Source organism: Gavialis gangeticus, unplaced genomic scaffold (assembly GCF_001723915.1).
Source record: "Gavialis gangeticus isolate Ggan-Ray unplaced genomic scaffold, GavGan_comp1, whole genome shotgun sequence".
NCBI classification, from domain to species: domain Eukaryota; kingdom Metazoa; phylum Chordata; order Crocodylia; family Gavialidae; genus Gavialis; species Gavialis gangeticus.
Window position 1 is genome coordinate 23,787,279 of NW_017728992.1, and position 14,261 is coordinate 23,801,539.

General features: G+C 43.7%; 1 protein-coding gene and 1 long non-coding RNA gene across 2 annotated transcripts in view; both read right to left on the reverse strand.

The window, feature by feature from the left end:
- The window catches only part of FAM134B (family with sequence similarity 134 member B), a 49,077-nt gene that overhangs the window by 9,264 nt on the left and 25,552 nt on the right, over positions 1-14,261 (reverse strand). Inside the window, exons 2-6 of the mRNA XM_019521398.1 lie at positions 12,184-12,310; positions 10,445-10,529; positions 8,547-8,684; positions 2,896-2,960; positions 2,088-2,214 (exon numbers count right to left, since the gene is read on the reverse strand). Coding sequence (XP_019376943.1) covers positions 2,088-2,214; positions 2,896-2,960; positions 8,547-8,684; positions 10,445-10,529; positions 12,184-12,310 — 542 coding nt within the window. The remainder of the gene's footprint in view (positions 1-2,087; positions 2,215-2,895; positions 2,961-8,546; positions 8,685-10,444; positions 10,530-12,183; positions 12,311-14,261) is intronic.
- Positions 13,681-14,261, reverse strand: part of LOC109300660 — a 24,203-nt gene continuing 23,622 nt past the window's right edge. Inside the window, exon 3 of the long non-coding RNA XR_002098295.1 lies at positions 13,681-13,691. This is a non-coding gene — a long non-coding RNA (uncharacterized LOC109300660). The remainder of the gene's footprint in view (positions 13,692-14,261) is intronic.

Below are 14,261 nucleotides of genomic sequence, written 5' to 3' on the forward strand. Positions count from 1 at the left end.
CCCCCCACCCCCTGGATGAGCCGCCACTCCGTCCTGCTCCTGCCCCGCCCAAGCAGCCCCTGCCCCAGCCCCAGTCTCTCTCCCTGTGGAGGCTTTGATCTGCCCTGAACCATGTCCCTTCCCTTCCCCCTCCCCCCACACCAGACTTATCAGCCGGAGGCAGTTATCCAGGCTGCTGGGCTGGTATCAGAAATCGGATCAGTATCGGCCGATATGCCTCCTTAAAAATTGGCTATCAGTACCAGCTGCAAAAATCTCTATCAGTGCACCCCTACTTTTAAAAGTACCTTTGCTCTATTTAATATGTAGTGTTTTAATAAGTGACACCCAGATTTACTTTCTTTTCTATAAAGAAGTGATGAACTGTTCTGATAAATAAACATGTGTTATTAACTTGTATTTCCACCATATGGTGCTATCCAACTGCAAACTGGCATAGCTACCCTTTAAAAAAAGATTAAATAACACTGATTGAGGAATTATAACTTCACTATATAATAATATCTTTCTTGTCGTTTTAGTATCCTTCCTGTTAGGAGGAGACACATGCAGGACTTGAATAACAACAAAGATATAGACTCTGAGGTGCTCAAATTACAATTACTGTAGTGATACTCAGGCTTTTGCTTAATGGAGGCTCTACATATCTTAGCTCAGTGGTTCCCAAAAGGGGTAAGTACACTGATAAAAAAAATTTTGGGACGATACCAGTGGCTGATTATTAATGAGCTATATTGGCTGATATGCAACCCAGCAGCTTGGAAAGCAGTGTCTGGCTGGTAAGTCTGTTGGGGAGGGAAAGGTCATGGGGAGGGGGCAGATCGAGACCCCCAGAGTGAGGGAGGGAGTGGGGCTGGGGCAGGGGCAGGAGCTGCCCAGCCGAGGCGGGGTAGAGCACAGGACAGAGCCATGCGGCTCATCGGGGGGTGGCTCCCACTCCCCGGATTTGTGTGTGGGGCTAGGGCAGGTTCCCGCTACAGGTCAGGGGCAGGGGCGGCACTGGGCTCTTCCCAGTGGGAGGGTTGGGCCGGGGCTACTCATGCATCCCTGGTTTTGACTTTGGGAGATTCTCCCAGAGGTTTTGACCCCGGGAGATTCTGGGGTTAAAAAAACCCACGCTGAAAAAAAGGGGCAGCACACATGGCAGCTGCCTTCACCTGGAAAACACCACCCAAATACAGAGCTTTCCCTGCCAGAGCCATGCTCTGGCTGCCAACCAGGATCCCTGCTGCAGGAACAGTGTGGCTGCAGCTTTCTGAGGCCCTCAGGTAAAGCTGCTGGGGCCAGCACAGTTGCTGGCTCCAGCCCAGCCTCCCCTTTCCTACCTGGGGTAATCTGCTGTGTGCCAGAGCATGCGTGGCACAGGCATTCCTGAGGGACAAGTAGCAGCGGCACAAAGTGTGCTGCTGCTACTTGTCCTCCGGAAAACACTCAATTTCTCTCATCTAGATGTGGCCACACTGTTTTTTCACTTAGTCCTTACTTAAATTTCCACTGGGAGGCTGCTTAAAAAACAATGGAGTGAAGACTCAGGACCTCAGGATGTGGCCTTGAAAGAACAGTCTTTAAAGGTCTCTACTCAGAGCCTCGTTTCTCATTCTGGCTCATTGATGCCCATCTCTTCCAATAAGATTCCAATATTGGAAGTCTATCAAAGCTTTCCTTTAACTGGTTGCTGAACACATCATGGTATTCCCTCTTCATGTACTTCCTCTTACATCCACATAGTACTTTCAGCCAAAGAGTAAGAGGATTATCCTAGATTTCACTCTGTCTGAGAAGTCTGGCTGGCTCTGAGTATTTTTGTTGGGCATGTATGTAGTTTAGACCCATTTAGTATGCAACGTCACCACTGCTGCTTAAGTTTATGTTATACACTGAAGGGCTCCAAGTTATATGACAGAGATGATTCTTACCCAGAGAATGTAAAAAAAAATTTTAAAAATTAAAAATGAACCTACTGCAAAACATTTTCATAATCAATATAGTTTTAAAAGAAAATGTATGCCATGTCCTAAAATTCCCTAAATTTATTTTACATAGTTTCCAGTACTACAATTAAATACTTAAATAAAACTATTACATACCATCAGATGTGTCTGTCTGGGGAGTGTATCCTTCAGATAAATTAAAGGTCCCATTATCAGTCCAAGATACCTCTGATACATCTGTGTCAGACACTGATAGCTCTTTGGCAACAACTGCAGGACTAACCTACATAAAAAAAGCATAAAATGTGATGTTTTCATACTCAGTCCATTGTACAGAAACGTTTTTCTCTTTATGTTTTGAAATTAGACAGGGAAAGCACAAATAGTAAAATGAATCTGCTCTACAATGGTTTCAGCTAGTTTTGCAGATAAGAGTCTACCAGAACAGAAGAGTGTCAGCTGCTGTGGAACTGTGGTACAGTCGTTATACAGCCATTAATGTGTTTTCCAGGTGAAGGCTCCAATGAGCCCCAAATATATGGAGGGACAGTAGGCACATGTGGGGTTAATTACAGTGGGGTACATCTACAAAGCCCAAAGCAGTGCCTTGAGAGATGCTCAGACACCTGAGCTAGTTCTGAACAGAACTGGAAGTGCTTTATCTACATTAATTAGCCTGGCTCCTTCAGGTGGTGCTAATGTTGCTCCTGGTACACAAACAAGCTTATTGGCAACTGCATTATATGATGTAGTTCCCTGGGTAAAGCCCTCAGGGTGGAGATTATGAGTCACTTTAAGAATATGATGCAATACATATGGCTGGCTGGGGTCTTGTTTAATAAAAGCATGTCTGGCATTAAGGGGCAAAAATGTTTCGTAGAGAACTCAGAGAACAAGTAATCTTGATGTTCTTAATAGTTTAAAATACAAAATAAATAGAAATAACTGACTGAAAACAAATCACCTTAGGACACAAAGCTGATATATCTAATTCACTCTCATCTTCTGTGGATTTTGTTTTTGCTGCTTCTGAAAGAAATAAATTGTAGTCTGTTATTTTTCATCCTATCCTGATGACATCCATTTATGATCGACTGCAGGCTAACATGGCTGTCTCAATCCATTTATGAGTCTTTTCTGTGGCCTCTGTTGAACAGCATGAGCTACAGCCCCTTAAATAATTCAGGAATGTTAACAGCTTCATTTACTGACTTCATGAATGATTTATATAATCGGTGTAGTGATGTAAACGTCCTCATTCTGAGGCTGAATGTTTTATAAGTAATTTCTGTAGCTGCTATAGCTGAAAAAGCAAAATTCCTTCGCTCTGCCACCCTGATCACTTATCTGCCTTTGCTAAATGTATTCCTTTCAACAGCCTCTGCTGCTTGTTGTTCTGGGAAGTACTCTTACAACATATATTTCTTTCTGAAACAATATTGCCAGTATAGGTTATTACCAATGAAACTATTCAAATAGCTGCTATTCAAAATTACAGCTTCCACCTTGCCGCCCTCATGGTAAGATGGCTACACCATAGCGATTTAAAACAGACAATGGAATGTATATTTATAGACTGCTTTCCTATGGTTTAAAGGCTGCCATTTTCTGGATATATTTGGCTTCATCCACAGAATTTTCACCATTCTTAGCACAAGTTATTTTTTTTCCTATACTCACTTCACCTATCTTAAAATTGCTATTGAGAGAAGTCTAGCAAATCTGATAAACTCTTTGTTTGGTCCCTGGTGCATCCAATATATTACACTTATTCAAATATAAGATGAAGTTTTTCCCCCAGTCAGCATATCATCTTAAATTTGTATACAAGAAAACCTCCTCATTAAATACACTATTATTAAGCTGCTGCTGCCAGAAGCAGCATGTTCTCTGTAATGGAAACCAACTTCAGGCTTGACCTATAAAGCACAAAGCCAATATTCTTTAAGCCCAACACTTCAGTGGATACTAAACCACACCAGAAGAACAGCTATCCCTGAGAACACTTAAGGAAAACTGCCTTCCTGGACCCAGATACATAGTGTTTCCCATGCCAGGTAAGTTGGAAACCTACCACAAGGATAGGTTAGTGCAGCTCATCAATAAGATATAGAGTCCATTGATCAGTCCCCCGCAGTGTTAACTCTTTTGCAACAACTACTACACTGCATATATTTCAACTTTCTTTCACTCCCACAGCTGAGCTGCACCTTTCTTTCCCATTTCCAATTATTTCTTTTTCTTCACCACCCTTAAATATCTGGCAAACATCACTAAACATCTATGTAAGATGAGAGGCTCTGTCATCCCCTTTGTTGGCCTGTTGCATGCGATTGGTGTGGCCCCACCCTCCACGAAATCGAGCCAGACCAGGTGACCTCATGCCTCACTGCAAATAAAATTTTGGAGGATCCCAGGACTCATAACAAGAATACCCAGTTCCAGTCACAAGTGGGGAACTTGGATCCTTTGTGGGGAAGGTATCTGGAGTACACACACATACTGAACAGAGCTGGGCTGTGGGGTCACCATGGCTTGATATACTCTTGATTCTGCTGGGGCCCAGCTCAGTGAACCATATGATTAATCATAGGCTTTTTGGCTTTGGACTAATATGCATAGTTAATACTAAGTATACATAGGTACAAAAGTGCTGCTAAAACTGTGGTTATGAAGTACCTGTGCTGAAACTTAAAGCAGTTTGCAAAAAAGGTAAAATGCATCAATTATGAACTAAGTCTATAGGTACCCAGAGTAATTTGCCTATACACAAATTGCTACAGGGAAGTTTATTTTAAGGTCAGTGTGTTTTGGTCCTCTGTGTTTCAAAGTTGCCCCTGCCTTTCACATGCTCAGAGTAAGGGAGGGTGGGAAGGGAAGTGGGGGAAGGGGCCTAAGAGGAAAGAAGGTGGGGTGACAAAGGACAAGGGAGCTACTTGACCCCCCAGTTGTAGCACTGGAAGGTAGAAAAATTCAAGCCAAACCTCTGATAATTAGATTCTATATCTGAAAAATTATAACAATTCCCCCTGTGGTGCACAGGGGAAAATCCCTGAGGACTGTAAGAGGGGCAACACTGTGCCCATCTTCAAGAAGGGGAAGAGGGAGGACCCAGGCAACTATAGGCCGATCAGTCTAACCTCCATCCCAGGGCAAATTCTGGAAAAGCTCATTAAAGAATCTATGTGTGATATGCTTGCAAGAAGGTAAGATTCTGAACGAAAGCCAGCATGGCTTTGTTGCAGGTAGGTCTTGTCTTACCAATCTTATCTCCTTCTACGACCAGGTCTCTTGCCACCTGGACACAAGAGACATGGTAGACGTTATATACCTAGACTTCCAAAAGGTTTCTGATTTAGTATCCCACAATATCCTTGTGGGAAGACTGGAAGATTGTGGGCTGCTTGACGGTACAGTGGTTGAGAAACTGGCTACAGGGTAGGACCCAGAGAGTTCTCATTAAACAGATCTGTGTCGTCCTGGTGTGAAGTGGCCAGTGGTATCCCCTAGGGGTCCATGCTTAGACCAGTGCTTTTCAACATCTTTATCAATGATTTGAATGATTTCACTGAAAAGCTCACTGGCAAAGTTCGTGGATGACACCAAGTTATGGGGCAGTGTGGTCATGTCAGAAGATATGTTGCAGATACAGGCAGACCTGGACAGGCTTGAGAGCTGGGCAGACCAGAACCAGATGAAGCTTAACACTTCCAAGTGTAAGGTGCTTCATTTGGGAGCAAACAACCCTCAACATGCATACAGGCTCAGTGGTGACAGCTTGATTTGCACCACAGCCGAAAGGGACCTAGGGGTAATGACTGACTATTGCATGAATATGAGCAGTCAGTGTGAGGCAGTGGTCAGCAGAGCAAACAACATGCTGGCATGCATCAACTGATGCCTCTCATATAAAACTAAGGAACTGATACTGCCACTGTATTCAGCACTGGTGAGACCACAGTTGGAGAACTGCGTCCAGTTCTGGGCACTGCACTTCAATAAAGACATGGAAAAACTTGAGAGGGTCCAGAAAAGAGCCACCTGTATGATCAGGGACTTGCAAGGCAAGCCATATGAGGAAAGGCTGAAGGACCTGGGCCTCTTTAGTTTAAGGAAGAAAAGGCTGAGAGGGGACTTGATACTGGCTTACTGCTATATCAGAGGAGTGCATCAGGAGCTCGGTGAACAACTGTTCACTAGGGCACCCCCAGGGAAGACCAGGACCAATGGATACAAACTTCTGGAAGGCCACTTCAGGCTTAATACCAGGAAAAACTCCTTCACAGTCAGGGTGTCCAGACTGTGGAATAAACTCCCTCCAGAGGTGGTGCATTCATCTACCCTGGAGATTTTTAAGAGGAGACCAGAGGGTCACCTTGCTGGGGTCACCTGACCCTAGCTATCTTCCTGCCTAGAGTGGGGCTGGGTGGGGGGGGTGGCGGGCAAGACCCAGTGATCTGCAAGGTCCCTTCCAGCCCCTAACAATCCATGAATTTATGTATGAAAAAACCTACCAAGTTTATAAATTTTCCATAAATAAAATCTAATTATTGGGGGCTGTCTTAAATTCAGGTTCATCTTAGATTTGAGTAAACACAGTATAAAGAGTGACCATACATTTTTGCCTTATCCTCTTCCTATGCTTTTACTTCAGTCTCTTTATTTGACCACATTTTCTTATTAAAAGCAGTTAACTGGAAGAAGCACTGGAGCCCAGCATAAGAGCTGACAAATATGTGACACTGGTTCAATGCAATTTTTACTTATTTTCAAACTTCCTGTGTACACACAGCAGGTCAAGGTACAAGTTATGCTTCCCTTATTTCTTGATTTTAATTTTAAAATGTAATATATATGAAAAAATCAGTTAGGGCAAGAGTAAGAAAATCTACATATAAAACTTTTCTTCCCCCTGAAATAGATTTATTCCCTAAAGCCTAATGGAATCTGCTGTAATCTACATGTTTGAAAGAAACTCAAGTTTGACGGGAATTCTTTTTATCAGAATATTTCCTTTCCCATTTCCATTACAGTTCTGATTAGTTTGTGGGGATTGTCTAACTGCAATTCTTAAATGCATATGGAATATTCAGAGCATTTATTCTAATATGTGAATGTTTCTTTTCTCTAGTCTGGTTAGAGACAAGTGGATTTGGATACTGATGTTGGATTCCAGTAACAAACTGCAGGTTCTATTTCTGGTTCTGTACTACTTGGTGCATCTTCCTGAGCAGTTTTCTAGATTTCTTCGGACAAGGTTCCCAAAGGGGCATAACTTACATTCCCCTACCTCAAATTTGGATGCGTCTGGGAAGAAAGAGGGGTGACACCTATTCCAGACAACAAGAAATACTGAAGGGAGCATGCAACTCAAATGCTGTCTCTCTCAGGATTACACACCTACTTGCAAGCCCTGAGTTAGGCACCTATGTCAAACTGTGATTCACAACTTGAAAGGAACTGCCTAGTTTTAGGCGAGCAAGTCATCTCTTTGGGTCAATGCACTCTCCTGTAACGGGAGGTGGGTGATGTGAGTTTTAACTCTGTCTAGGTGAGGAGGCAACTGAACCTACGTGTTCCACCTCCTGAGGCACATGCTTTTATGCACAAGGGTGGGCACCCTCTCCATTTTTTAATTACATTATTTCAGGGCACTGAACTGAATACAGTCAAGTGGTTACTGACTAGATGGGCTGCTTCATGATTTAAATGTTTGGACACTTAGTTTGTGAATTGAAAATAACCTCAGGTTGGGGGAGATGCATTTAAGTGCTTGACTCGGCAAGATGTCAGTGCCTCAGGGCATATGCAGTAGCAAAACTTTAAGTACCTCATTAGGCTTTCTGTAAAAACATAGAAGTAACAGTTTCTGGGTGTCTAAGCAGGTTGGTGGCATAAGAGACTGGTTTTTTGGACTGAGGTGCCTAAGTCATATTTTAGGTACCTAAGTTCCTTTGTACATTTCATCCCCTTGTGTTGTCCTCCTGAAGGGGATAATGCCCCCTCATTAAGTCATTGTAAGCCTTAAATAAATTGGTAAAAAAATGTGAAATAAGGATGTAATTTTATATTCTCTCTTTCAGTAACAGTTTTTTGTTCCTTCTCTCAGAGTAAATATCTTAATAGCAAAATAAATAATGAGCACATGTAAGGTCCTTAATTCCAAAGGATATCAATAATTAAGTCACACAATATACCACAATGGGAAAAATAGAGGCACAAAAGTTAAGTGATCCAGTCACAGCAGCGTGATTTTCCAGGGAATAAATTCACGGGTCCTGAAATCCGAGTCAGAATTGTGATCTAACTGCTAGTTTTCATATGTGTAATAATGTAAATAGAACCCATGTACTTTGAAGTATGTGCCAAGTTCAAAAAAATCTAGATAATCATATGTTTTATACATCACAACTAGAAGGTTTCCTGAATTTACAAACCAGTAAAATCAAACTTACAAAATCAAGTATGATGAGCAAAAATCAGTCCTACCTTGTTTCTTTCTACATGAGTAATTTTTAACCCTATTTTGACCTCTAATATACAATACTAGTCCAGCCTAAACCTGGTTACTATCTCTTAGCTAAAATTCTAATAATCCCCACTTCAGCTACTTACCAGATCGTTCTCTTTTCTTTTGGTTGATATAATCCCCAATTCCAAAATCCAGTTTCAGCAGAACTGACTTAATTTTGCTGCACACTTTCTGCCCAAATTCATTGCACTTGAAGAAAGGACATAAAAAGGCACAGAGTACTGCAATAAAAATATAAAGAGAAGTTGTATTTAAATATCTCTGCTTGAAGTACTGAATAAAGATTCTACAACAGATTTCATCAAAATGAGGAGTAAGTTTTATAAAACTGAAGCATCAATAAATGTCCACATCAAAGCAGCTGCTCGCTCTATCTAGTTCCCAACTATAGTGTCTAGCACAATGGACTATGCCCCCTGATTAGGATTCTAGATGATATTATTTAGAGTACTTTTAAGACTGGGATCCCTATTTCCTGCTCTGTTACATGATATCATGTCTCTCAACTATCTTGACTATACCTGTATGGACAGTTCCCATACAATGGCAAACTCCTTACTCTTCCTTCTCTCAGAATCTGAGATAAAAAGTCCTAATAGCATATACACCATTGTATTTGGACACTGTAGGCATTTATACATGTACTTTTTTGCACTGCAACATGCCAGAGATACAGTGTGTCAGAGCAGACTTGATTAATTGAGTTTGCTCCGCATGTGAGTTGACGTGCATGGCGCTGCATCGCATGCAGTTGTATAAGTGGCAAAATGTGTGTCAGTGTGGAGAAAATGGTGGTGCACTTTGAACTAAAACACCTTTGATGTGTTTTAGTTCAAAAGCATGCCAACACCATTTTCTCAGCACTGACACGTGCATTTTGCTGTTTATACAAATGCATGTGCCACAGCACTGGGTGCTTTTAAAAGTGCCCAGTGCTGCAGCACAAACATGTGTACAAATGTCTTGTTTGGATACAGCAAATAATATAGCTGTCAGGTAGCAACATCTGAAGAAAGTAGTAATGGTAACAGGACAGTCTGTCAGCGAAACCTACCATCAGCATCTGAAGTTATCACTTTCTGAGAAAGGAAAATGTACTGTGAAAAACTGGGAACAGCACATTCTGACCCGTTTTTAAGAGTATTGGCTCCTATGAGAAACCAACACTATCACAAGGGAGTTTGTGGTCATAGTCAGGGTTGCCAGCTGACCATAAATTTATGGATAGTCTGTGAAAAACAAGGTTAAAAATGCCTGTCTGTAAAAAAACAAAACAGAGCTGACCGTAAAAGACAAACCAAACAAACCAAAAACAAAGCAACCAGAAGCTTGACTGAAGATCCCTGGGCAGAAAAATGTGGGAGGTAAAGCACTGGACAGACAGAATTGAACAGCACCACAAGCATCCCACAGGGAGCATGCTCAGATGGCTTTGTTGCCCACAGAAGCCTCCATAGCCTCCCACACACGCCTCATCTCTCCCCCTGCCACCCCCACAAGCTAAGTGCTGTTGCTCCTGTGTTGTTCCATTACCTGCCTGTAACACTGCTGAGTTCCTGCTTTCAGGGGAACTGTGCCAGGACAGGTAGGGGGAGAGAGGGAGGGGAGGCAGGGGCCAGGACCAGCAGTGGTAAGGCTGGGGGTAGGTAGCAGGATAGTATGGGGTACTGTTGGGGGCATCAGCATGTTAGGATAAATAAGGGATCCCTGAAGCAGGGGCACCAGAGTGTAAAACCATTCCTGCAGTCAAGTGGGGTTGCCAACCGAAGATTTGTTTTTAATTATGGTTGGTGTTAGATATGATGCAGCTGAACTGTGTTGTGCTACAACTTTAGCTGACAAGCTGAAAAACTTGTAAACTGAAACCAGATAAAGCACATCATTAATCAAGAGCCATATACTGTACTATTCATCCCACAGTATGTGAGATAGCATTACAAACATACCACACACAAGACATGGGTGAACAGACTATACTTACACAGAAAGTAGGACAGTACAACTCCAGGAACGTAACTTCCCAAGACGGTGAAAAATGTGCACACACTGCAGACTAGAAGGCAAAACTAACAACAGAACACATCAGAAATGACGATCAGAATCCATAATCCCATGACAATATTTACAACAGTGCAATAGAAACAATTCTCTAGAAAAGCAATATTATTAATTACATTTAATTAAAAAAATATTTTTGTCCTGATTTACATGTATTTGTACAGTGTACGTAGAGGTGATGATCTATAATAGCTTAAAATCAAGTCTTACTCTTGTATATTGTGGAGGGGGGTGACAGGTGCCCCACCCCCAGGTCGCCATCTTGGGACTGGAAGTCCCGCCTCCTAACCTTTGCCATCCTCCCCCTTCTCCCTGCCCCTGGAAGTACAGTGCAGAAGGGGTACCCACAGAAGGGGCACACTTCTTTAAAAAAGTTTGAAAACCCCTTATCTGCAACATTCATTAATTTGATTTCAAAACATTTTTTAAATACTTTTTTGAAAGTTCATTTCAAGTATAAAAATACATTTTTGAAAATGTATGTTTGTGCAGTGTACATAGAGGTGATGATATACAATAGCTTAAAATGAAGTCTTACTCTTGTATTTTGTGGAGGAGGTGGGGGGCATGGATATAGGTTTGTGGGGAGCTGTAGGTATGTGGGGTGTGGAGGAGGGTGTGGGTGTATCTGTGGGGGGTGGACAAGGGTGGGGGTGGAGTGAGGGAGCATGTGGGTGTGTGTGGATATGAGGGGTATGAGTGGGTATGGGGTATGTGAGGGGGCTGTGTGGGAGGGAGGGTGGCTGGGGTATGTGAGGGGGTATGGGTGGCTGCGTGTATGGCAGTGCGAGGGGGGGTGTAAGTGCATGTGTATGGTTGTGTGTGTAGGGGACTTACCCTATGAACACCACCCCCCCCACCAGTGCGGCCCCATACTCCTAGGTCTAGCAATGCAGCCAGGAGCCATGTGGTGCTGGAGCAATGCGGAGGAAGAAGGCAGGGAAATTGCTGGGGGTGGGGCAGGGCTGGGCTGCTGTGCACTGCTGCCGGCTCCCCCTGGGTCCTACTGCCCCTGGCTCCTGTCATCTTTGACAGGCAGCCAGGAGCAGATAAATATTAATTTTCTAAATTTTTTAGGGGCCTCGCAGGCTGGATAGAATACCCTGGTGGGCCAGATTCGGCCTGTGGGCCATTTTTGGCCACCCCTGTTCTATACTTATAAACAGAAGAATAATATAGTCTACAGAACAGATAAGATCTCCTTATAGCCCATGGTATTTACATAATATTTCTGTAATGATTTCTGAGTTCAATCACAATTAGTCTGAAAATACCTATATACACTCAGAAATGGTACGGATTTTTCCTATTTGTAAAAGTAGTAAATGAATGAATCTGTCTATTACAGGAAGCAGATTTCACCTCTACTGGGAGCTCCAACACAGTGTATACTGCACCCTGTCCCAATTCTGGTGTTGTAAAAGTGGGTTGAGAGCCCAGCAGTTAAAAGAAGAGGAGGCTTGCTGCTGTAAATCTTCCCATGGCGTAGCTTTTGTCTGTCCAATAAGATGTTACAGACAGAATCTAGCATGGTATCTTTATTTTGAAGAAGAGACAATAGGAACATTTGCTTATCGCTGTTTGCAAAGACATGAATGTGAGACATATGTCCGATTCTCATAAAAACAGGATAAAATCACTTATCTTATTTACTGAACTTACCTTGCCAGGATTCTGCTCTTTGAAGTGTGACATCTCTTCAAGAAATATAAACAAATTCATCAGTGCTTCAGCAATACATTGATTTATTCGGGGTCTGTAGTCTGATTTGGAACTGACAACTTCCCAACTGAAAAGGAAAAAAACGCTTTTTGTAAGAAGTTAAAAAACAAAGCTTTCTGTTTCAATAAGCTTCAGGTATTCTAGATTAGAGCAGTATCCCTCAAATTGTGAATCAATGCATTATATACATTGTTAAACTAACATAAAGCAGGTATGTTAGTGGATGTCTCTAAAGTATCCTAAGACTTAGTGCACTAAAATATGAACTTTTTGCTCATGTAAACAAGCACACCAGGAATTATTACTTATTCATGCTGGACCAATGGAGAGCTTTAACTTCAAAGCTAGCTCTGACCAAAATAACACAAGTAATCAAATATCAAACTTGACTTACAGATGTTTAATTTTAAATAAATCATTATCAGAGTCTTTTTCACAACATGGCGTATGGATAACTTCAAATTTAGAAATCTCACCTATTGTATAATATTTGCATTAATTTATTCTTCTTTGATTTTTTTAATTATGCTTGCAAATCTGATATTTTAAAATAGATTATTTTTCTACCTTTTTATAGAAGATAACCACATGTTGAAAGCTTGAGATTTTAATTTACATCCACACCAACTTTTAATTTATTTTATTATATCCTTGTAAAGTACTATAGGTATTTTACCACACCTGTTCTACAGAAAACTTAGACACAGAGGCTTTAAGGGATTTGCCAAAGTTACACGGGTTATCAGAGGCACAGCAGGAAATGGAATTGAATGCCAAATCCCTAAACACCTGTTCCCTGCTGGAATGAGGATGTTCAGTTTATCAAAGCTAGTCCTGACTGGAATGGGAACGTTAAGTCATTGCACCTGAATGCAATGCGTTACATATTGCATGCACACAGTTTAAAAGGGCCTGCCAAACAGCAAAAAAGCCCAGTTAGGCTCCGGAGTGGCAAGAGACGTGCGGGTGAAACCCCGCTGCACCGCCGCCCCCCCGAAACCCCCCAGACACCTCAGACACCCCCCAGGAGCCGCAGAGCCCCCTGCCGACCCCCAGCACAACTGGAGGCAAGCGGGGCTCATGGTGGGAAGGGGTTAATCCCTCTTTGAGTGGGAGGAGGCGGCTGCGTGGAGCCGGGCTGGGTCAAGCCTCTGCCCAGGCCCCTACTTCGCCCAGCCCCCCAGGGAGCCGTGCAAACAGGCTGCGCAAACAGGTGTGCTTGTCTGCCGGTGCATGAGTTAGCGTGGAGTTCGTGCAGGAGGGGGCGCAGGAGGGCCCGAGACCCTGCCTGCGAATCCACCAGGGTAGTCAGTCCCAGCCATAGCCAGCCTACCAGAGGCACGACACAGATGGGCACTCGCCGCACCTCGAGGGTTCCCTCGGGCTCTGCGACCCCCCCCCCCGGGCACCTCAGAGACTGCCACCCAGTCGGAGCTCATGGTTCCAGGCTCCACGCAGATGGAGCCCCTGGCTCTTGGCTGCAGGGGCTGCCTGTCCCCTTTTCAGGCTCTGGGGCCTGGGAGCATGGCCACCTCCCCGTGTGGGGTCTGCTCCCTTTTAGGGTCTCTGGCACGTGAGCTGGAGGAGCTCCAGGCCACAGTCCAGAGACTACGTGCCATCAGGGACTATAAGCAGGCGACTGACTCCTACTGCCAGGCCCTTCTGCCCCAGGAGCCGGAGGGTAGATCACCGTCTCCCTCCAGGACAAAGGAGGACCCCGGGACCTCCCACTCCGTCCAGTCTGGGGCATGGACCAAGGTGGTCAAGGGCCCTAAGGCCTGCTGCACCAAGGCCCCTGCCCCACCAGAGCTTAGCAACAGGTACGCACCTCTTGCTGCTCCAGCAGAGCCTACTGAGTTGCTAGCTCCCACAGGCAACACAGGCTCACTTGCAGCTACCATCCCCACTCTCCCCAAGACGAAACGTAAGGTGTTTCTTGTGGGAGACTTTATCCTGAGGGGGACTGAGAGGGCAATCTGCCGTCCCGACCCCTTAGCCCAGGAAGTCTGCTGCTTCCC